Here is an 8418-nt window from a genome sequence, read left to right on the forward strand (position 1 = left end):
TTTTGGTTGTGAATAATAATTAACTTCCCCCCTCCCCGTTTTGCATATGGAAAGTGGCTGTCGCCAGCCCACGGGATTGCACTTGAAGAGGAGGCTTTGAGGCTGAAGAATTGGAAATGGTTCCGTGCGTTTAGATCCAGACATATCTAAAGTTGGGATTTAGCGGGGAAAAAAGGGAGGAGGGGGAACTCTGAAGAGGAGAAATCGGTGCGGTTTCACCAGGATCGGTCCGGAAACCAGTCACCTTTCTGCGGCTCCGGCTTCTTACTGATTTTAAGCTCCGAGATCGCAGCAAAACACCTTGAAAATGGTGGTGTTCATCAACACAAAGCTTAAATCTCTCATGAAACTTTTCAAGAGGAAGAGTAAGTAGCTGTGCGTGCTGGCGGTCCTTGTGGGGAGCAGCAGAGCCTCGCAGGAGAGCGCGGCTCTGGCTTCTGTGCTGTGCTGTTGTGATTTATGCCACTTTGTTGAATACTTGGGTATGTGTAGAGGCAGCCTTATAGGATGTCTGCTTAGGGCTTCTGGGTCAGTTCCCGTGAGGCTCTTTGTGTGGTGGGGGCAGCAGCCGGACTCGCGGGGGTTGCCCGTGGGTGCAGGGTGTGGGGAGCGATGTTTGGGGCGGTCTCCCACTTGCCCTGCACTGCCCCGCTGCTTCTGCTGGGAACGTCTTTAACACCTGACCTAGCGACGGGATGGATTTCAGGTGAATTGCAGTTCTTTATTTAATTCGTGAAGGTGTACGAATTGCACGAGGGAGCGAAGTTTGGGAACATACTCTGCGTTTCTGTGCAGCGGGTTTGTTGGGCACTTGTGGTGAGCAGGAGCCGTGAGTTTTGGTGTGGCAGGCCTGGCTGCCCCCTCCCTCCTCCCACAGTCTGGAATGGGTACGTCAGTCTGTGGTTGGACTGGGTGATCCTGAAGGCCTTTCTCAACCGCGATGAGTCCATGATTTTATGGCAGGGCGCTGAATAAACCTGCTGTCTGCCCTAGGGCAGGGCCGGGCGCTGCCGTAAGAGAAGGGGTGGTGTCTGGGTGGGTGGTGATAGATGTGCCCTCTGGTTACAAGGACACCTGCACCCATTGCTAAGGGATGGGCGGGGTGTGGGATCAGGCTGTCCTATGGATGGAGTGACCAAGAACCATTCTTCAGAAACTTTCTGAACTCTGACACTAATCTTAAATGAATTTCCACACTTTTTTTCTTTTTTTTTTAAGGTACTTTCCTGATCCCCACATCCTTTTAGGACAAAGCAGCATTGTGTTTTAGATAGGTTTTGAAGTTTAAGGCATAGCTTATGATCTCTAATGAGCCCAGATTATTTCCATCCAAGCTCATCCCGGCAGATGCACTGCATTAGAGGCAGAGCCATTTCTCAGGCACCAGTAGACTGTGGCTCCTATTACTTCCCAGCTTCTGCACACTGCAGGAACATCGCTGGTGGGTGCTGCAGGCAGCCAGCAGAGCAAGGGAAGATGTGGGGCTGCTAGCAAGGCCAGTGCCATAGGGCTGAGCCAGCAGAGCAGGTGCTCTGAAGGAGACGCAGCTGTAGTGGTTTGGTTTTTTCCTGCTTCAGAGAGCTAAAAGCAAGGATATGTAGCATGCTGGCTGAAGGCCAAACAGTGCCTGGGGGATTGTAAAATATGACCCCCAAGTGCCCTTTTCTTCTTATTAAGGGGTGGGGGGATAAGACCATTCAACTGTAAAAGTTTTATTGATGATAAACTTTAAACAAAAGGTAATGGCTCTTTCTCAGGAAAGATGAATGATAGTGCATAAGTCTAAGATTTGTTTATGGCTGATTTGTTACTGGCGGTCTGTAGGGAACTTTGAACCTGAGCAATGTCATTGTGGTGTTTTCATAGATGTGCTGGTTGGGAAGAGGTGACTGATGCCATCCCTACTCATTCCTGCTGTGCTCTGAGCAGTGTTTGCCTGTTGAGTTGCTGTTGTCCAAGCCTGCTTTTCACTCATGGAAATGTAAAGAAACTGATTTGTTGACTTCAGTTGAATTTGAGTTCCTGGCTTGTGTGAGTGTGAGGTCAGAGAAGGTTATTTCACAATACAAATAAACCTGTCCTAATCTCTCATGGTGGCTGTCACATTTTCAGGGTCACCCTTGAGCTGGAGGAGGCTCCTGGCAGGATCAGGGACAAGAAAACTGATTTCATGATTTCATTTGCAGCGACTGGGAGTTTGTGGGCAGAAAAATAGTCTCACAGGTCCACAGTAATTGCATTAGCAAGTGAATACACAGGAGGATGGAAGGGTGTTTCCTACATGCTCTCGAGAGAATACATTTACCTCTCCTATGTGAAAGAAGGTTGAGGTACTGGGACTTGTTTAGCTTGGGGACAAGAAGGTTCTGGGGACACCTCATTGCAGCTTTCCATTACTTCAGAGGAGTTTATAAGAAGGAAAGGGCTGACTTTCTACTTGTTCTAATACTGATAGGATGAGGAGGAATAACTTTAAACTAAAAGAAGGGAAATTTGTTGCTGTTAGGAAGATATTCTTTACTCATAGGGTAATGAGGCAGTGGAACAGGTTGCCCAGAGAAATTATGGCTGCCCCATTCCTGAAGGTGTTTAAGTCCAGGTTGGATGGGGCCCTGAACAGCCTGAGCTGGTGGGTGGAAGGGGGCTTGGAACTGGATGGGCTTTAAGATCCCTTCCAGCCTAACGCATTTATAATTCCAGAAGTGAGAGGTCTTTTGACTGTTAACGAAGTAAGGGTCTAAATAATGTTTTGATAGGACCATGGTGATAAATGGCCTTCTCAATTTCAAGACGATGTGTGACAAAACATGTGTATGAAGTTACATGATAGACCTGTCTGCAGTAGCACTTACTTCTTTTTCTCTCTGTCTGCAGCTGTTTCCAACTTAGACGAAGAGAGCAGGTGGACCGTTCATTACACTGCTCCATGGCACCAGCAGGAAAATGTGTTTCTGCCTTCCTCAAGACCACCTTGTGTGGAGGACTTGCACCGGCAAGCAAAGCTGAACCTCAAGTCAGTACTGAGAGGTGAGATACTGCTGATACTAAAAACATGGTAGTTTTTGCCACAATCTTTGCAAACTTATCCAAGTTGTAGACTTCAGAAGAAACTTGTCTTGTTTTTCTGCAGCACAGCAAGAGCACTGAGTGGGGTTTACCAATAGCTTAAGTATTTTTCCTCTATCAAACAACAAGGAAGTTTGTTACCTGGTAGGGTGGTACTGTAGAATGGAGAAGTGGAAAACTTAAGGGTTTTTTTTTTTTTGCCATTTCCACTGAGTCTTTGAATTGCTTCAGACTGATGCCTTCTATTTATGCTTCAGTGTAAAAACCAAATCAGACGTATGTCATTCAGTAACTTCTGTTGCCATGCTGTGCCATTTTTTGACTGTGAAAAGTTGGGAAAGGGATTGAGGGCGGAGAAGTAGGGAATAGGGCACTTGCAAGGAATCACTGACTAGTGTATCTTATTCCTTGCAGAAGGGTGCAGTGCTTTTCTGAGGACCAATTTCTCACCTTTGTTGTGGGATGTGCCTGCACTCTGTGGTGCAGAAGACGCGGTGTTATGTTCGTGCAGCCTTGCGAACATGGGCAGGCTGGGAGTGTGCATGGAGATGGCTGTAGGAACAGCTGTCTATGGACTGAAAGGGAAATTGGAAAGTAGAGCTTAACATCCATGTTCGGGAAATTGTTAACACAAGAGTTTTCTTTACGTTGGTTATTTGACAAAGAGGATTTTCCGGCTAAGAGCCAGCTCATATTGAGTCCCTTTTCATTTCAGCTGGAACCACAGGTATTTGATAGCTTACAGAGTTAACTTGATTTAAAGGAATGGTGTAATTTTGTTTGCTTAACACTACATTTCTGCTTTTTAAACATGGAGAAAACTTCATTCTGTACGTGTGAATGGGGAAGTGTTTGGCTGCTATGTTTTATTTCACTTGCTGTTTCTCCGGTTAATTAATTTTTCACCATCTCTTACTAGTTGCCTTTTGTTATCATTTAATAGGGCAGTCTTGACAGCTGGAGTTATTAGCTCACGCATGGCTCAGCAGATAGCCTGTGTGTCCTCTGTACTTATTATTGGATTAATGCATTTGTGCAGTGCTTTAGCCTTGAAACATTTACTGTTCCCTTACAGATGTGCGAGTTCTTTACAAAAAAAAAAAAAAAAAAGATATTTTCCTCTTTTAGATTAAAAATACTACTACTTGCACTTAGCTTTTTGTATGCATTAACTACTCATTCATTTATTTTTTATTCTCTGCTTAAGTCCAGGCTAAAATGCTGTTCTAATTTTTTTTGTACTTTATTTTTGTACTTTATCTGCATCTTCTACTTCAATAAATTTGGATCCAATATATTTTTTGAAACTGATTATCGTATGCTGCTTAGCCCAGCTTACACATCTGAAATTACTTCTGTCTGATGAGGTTTTTCTCTAGATCTGGTTCTCTTTATAGAAACAAAAGCTATTCAGTGCTACTAGAATTAACCAATTAGACATTTGTATTAAAGAAAACTGGCATGTGCCCATGGTGTAAGACTCCACTGACTGAGCTGAACTTCACTTTCTTACTTTCAGGGTAGTAGTTGAGATAGAGGGATGAAACCACGATGCTTTCAGCAGACCTCAAGCTCCTGACATAGTCAACAGAATTCTGCTTTCATTTATTTATGTTTTGCCTCATGCTCTTTCCCAGGCCATGTTTCTTTCCTAAGAGCAGTACCTTGCTGTGGCCTTTAGCTGCCCTGATTAGCTGCAGTGTGAATTTAGCACCATCGTCAGTAATTCCATTAACGTCTGTAGGGGGTCCAAGTAATAAGAGGGGTGCTGCTTGAAGTTTTATCAGTTTTACTCTTCAGTGAAAGAAGGAGGACGTTGATGCTACTGAGCACCTTTAGCTGATTAGCTCAAAAGTTCTGTACCTAAGGTTGAGTTTCATTCAACATATAAGTGTTATAGAAATTCTAATGTAGTTGTGACTGCTACTGAACTCTTATTCCACTTGCTGTTTCAGAAAAGGCACATTTTTCCGAAGTTTCTTAATGGGTAGAAAATAAGTTGCCTAGAGCTATGTGATTGTAGCATGGAAGACTGTAAGGAAAAGTAATGGTCCGTAGCAACTTGATTGCTGGCTATTACTTTGTTATTGCACTTGTCGCTGCCCCAGTGGTATAAAGTGGTATAAAGAGAGGTATAAAGCTTGGACTACTGATAGTAATTCACTTGTAGAGCATGACATTATTTAAACCACCTGGAAAGATATTGAATGTATAAAATCATTCAAAACAATTCAGTGAAGGTATCCTTTCTGCCAAGATGTTCTTATCCATCTAGATTCACCTCTAGCACTAACCAGATAAAATCCTGAGTAACTTTTAAAATAATAGAAGGTCAAACGTATTTACTCTGATACAATTTGAAAAGTTCAGCAGTTTTTTTGATAGCATGGGTGTAGCCAAAAAAAACCTGCTGAAGCTGTCTGTCATATAGAAGAAATTTATGAGCACTGCTTAAGGGGCAAAAACTATTACCACTGCCTTTTCTTAAGCTGGTTTAAAATTAAAATGTTGAGGATAGAGATATTACAAAACTTTGCCAAGAGCAATCAAGTTCTTTGGTTGGTGATCTCTGTGAACTCTTTGTACCTTTAGCAAAAGCAGTGCTGTGTTTGGAGAGGTGGGTTGTTTTTGTTTTTTTTTTAAATGCTGCTGCTATTACTTGGTTTAGTATATTATATATTGAAATATCATTTGCTTATTGTGCTATGAGGTCACATGCAGCCTATGATAATAGATATTACATGGTGGGATTTTCTTTTTTTTCAAATTTTTGACTTATGAACTAGACTTCTACTGTGCTTTTTCTTTACAAAACTACTTTCAAGATAAATGGTGAGATTTTATGTTCAAATTTCTTCATAAGTAAGCGAGATAGAACTTTATTCTTATTTAGTTGTGCACATGTTCATGTATCATCTGCAGTTTAAAAAAAAAAAGGCAATATTTTCCAGTAATCTGAATTAGAAAATGAAGCACCAGGAACTTGGAAAGTTGGTAATGCATAGTTCTTATGTCTGTTCTCAACAACTGAAGTGATTTTATTGGGCTTTTATTAAAATCTAAAGTTGCTGTTGACTAAAAGCAATGGCTTGAAAAACGTTAAACCCAAACTTCATTATTTGCATTTGTTTTAAAATGAAGGCCTTTAATGTCTCTGCAGTGTCTTCAAGACTTAGCATAGTAGCTAGAGCAGAATAACAAGCTCAGCTACAAATCATCATCAAGGTACCATTGCTAAATGTTTTTAAATGTTTTACAAAATGATCCAGCTTTTTGCTTGTGATGGTAAATCCCATTATTTTAAATACCGTGTTTCCACTCAATAAAAGAAACTCTCCCTTTCTCAGGGGAAGCAGCCAGAGCATTGGAGCACCCAGTGGAGTAGTTGGGGTGACACATTCAGTGTCAAATGCATTCTGCTCATGGCACATGCTTCCCTGCCCCTTGGGCTCCAACTGGCCTGAGGTGGACTCTTGCTTATGTTTCCTTGGTCCACGTTCCAGGCCAAGGGGCCGAGCAGGTGTTTTACTGGAGTCAAAGGGGTAGCACTGCAATACAGCCTGTATGTCTGTCACTGGGCACTAGCAGATCTGGCTTGCTCTACAGTGCAGTAGTGCTTAAAGGACTGCTGTCTGGGAAAGTGTCTCAGGTATAGTGGTCTTTAGCTAGGAGCACAGATACATCAACACATAGCAATGATGCAAATATTTGAATAAGAGTAAATGGAGAATAATTCTTATTTTTCTGTGATATAGTCTAAAAATGTCGATGAGCAAGTCATTGAACATGAAGATGTGAGGAGGCCCACCGCAGTTGTAATGTGTCTTTATTTCACTACCAGAAGTGGGTGATAAGTGTGTCTGCATTCCAGACAGGTTTGCAGTGTGTTCACCTGGGTTTACCCAGTGTCCTAAAAGGAAAATCTAATCCAAACTGCGCTTGTCTCTGATAGTTTTGCAAACAGTGATGAAGTGAACCTGTTACTTGCCAGAACTGACTTGACTTCTGCTTCTTTTGAATTACCTTGTGCTCTCCAACAAATGTGTCAGCTGGAATGATGGGAAACGGAAGAGGACATTTAAGGCCTGATTTCCAAGGAGCAGTTGTCTTCCACTTCTAGCAATTTGCCATGTAGCATCCTTTTGATATAAAAATAAATTTAAAAAAGGCTGGAAAGACTGTCACTTGTTGCTGCTTGGCCATGAGTTGGGAGCTGGCAATAATAAAAGGAAGAAATGAAATAAACATGTTAGTGCTCAAGGGGAAACATAGCGAACTCTGGAAAGTGATCAGGCTTGAAGGTGATGGCCTGTTCCTCAAGGATCTTGGGAAGGCCCATGCTGCTCAGATCAAGTTGCAGATTAGGGATAATTTTTGTTGCATGCTGCTGTTGATTGCTTGGACTGGTTGTTGTTTACAATGGATTAAGGAGGCAAATCTGTACTGAGAAATATAAACCTGTAAATAGTGTGCACAGTCGGATATTCTAACTTTCATACTGGCTTTCAGGCTACAGCTGCAAAGGTTTTCTGCACAAGTGACTGCACTTTGTGTCTTTTTTCCCAGTGTAATTGTGTTGACTCGGACTTTGTATGTAGTATAGTGCTCGTTGTTCCTATGTCTGTGATGATTCATTTATTATCTCATCTTCAGAAGAGCTGGATTTGGCTGAGTGTAGCTTCTGTTTAGCTTTGTTGGCCAAATTCAAGGAATGTATTTAAGCAGCAGTGATTGAAACACTCGATTTGTTTTCCAGAAGACATCTGGTTAGCATTGTCAAATAAAACCGGATTTAAGTAGTTACTCATAAAGCCTCTATTGTGTCTTGCTGCAAGACCCTCCAGACAGGTATGTTTACCCTTTGTTTTCTCAGGGCATCTGCCAGATCACTGTTCAGATGAGCAATATTAGGGTCAGCCTTACTAGTCGATAATCCTGCTGAGAAGATTATGGACTTAAAATAATCTTACATTTCATTAAAGAGCTGCAAAGTAGTGGGGAACCACTTCATAATAACAATAGGCCTAGCTCAGGTTCAGAGAGATGCCAATATGTGAGCTCCCTACCAAATGGAAACCTTAATGAGGTAAAAGACTATTAAGGGCTAGGGGTAGACCATATGTTCCGGAAAGGCCTTGTAGCTGTAAAATAAAATTAAAATTAAAAAAAAAAAAAGAGAGAAATCAACTTATTTCTAATTATTTTCGTTTCAGTAGCCAAATTTGTGCCAGTGATTCTGCTCATATATTCTGTTCTTTTTACTGTTTCTGAATTAATTCACAGTACATCTGTTGATGGTTTTGGCCAGATTCCATACTCTAACCACCCCCTCTAATGGAGAGTTTAAAAAAA

At 41.9% G+C, this 8418-nt stretch overlaps 1 protein-coding gene across 1 annotated transcript; it reads left to right on the forward strand.

The window, feature by feature from the left end:
- The first annotated feature begins 6 nt into the window (after nucleotides 1-6).
- LOC109366074 (uncharacterized protein KIAA1522 homolog) lies at nucleotides 7-4154 on the forward strand. Its single transcript, XM_019612942.1, has 3 exons — nucleotides 7-365; nucleotides 2875-3027; nucleotides 3481-4154. The coding sequence occupies exons 1-3, from the start codon at nucleotides 308-310 to the stop codon at nucleotides 3669-3671; spliced, it is 402 nt and encodes a 133-aa protein (XP_019468487.1). The 5' UTR covers nucleotides 7-307; the 3' UTR covers nucleotides 3672-4154.
- The last annotated feature ends 4264 nt before the right edge of the window (nucleotides 4155-8418 follow it).

The sequence above is a fragment of the Meleagris gallopavo genome, chromosome 2, assembly GCF_000146605.3.
Source record: "Meleagris gallopavo isolate NT-WF06-2002-E0010 breed Aviagen turkey brand Nicholas breeding stock chromosome 2, Turkey_5.1, whole genome shotgun sequence".
In the NCBI taxonomy this organism is placed as follows: Eukaryota; Metazoa; Chordata; class Aves; order Galliformes; family Phasianidae; genus Meleagris; species Meleagris gallopavo.

Excerpts from the sequence above, each read along its gene's own strand:
- LOC109366074 (XM_019612942.1), top strand. The coding sequence starts at position 308 with ATGGTGGTGTTCATCAACACAAAGCTTAAATCTCTCATGAAACTTTTC. Across the intron at positions 366-2,874 it reads GAAACTTTTCAAGAGGAAGA|CTGTTTCCAACTTAGACGAA; the intron begins GTAAGTAGCTGT and ends CTCTGTCTGCAG. Across the intron at positions 3,028-3,480 it reads CCTCAAGTCAGTACTGAGAG|AAGGGTGCAGTGCTTTTCTG; the intron begins GTGAGATACTGC and ends TATTCCTTGCAG.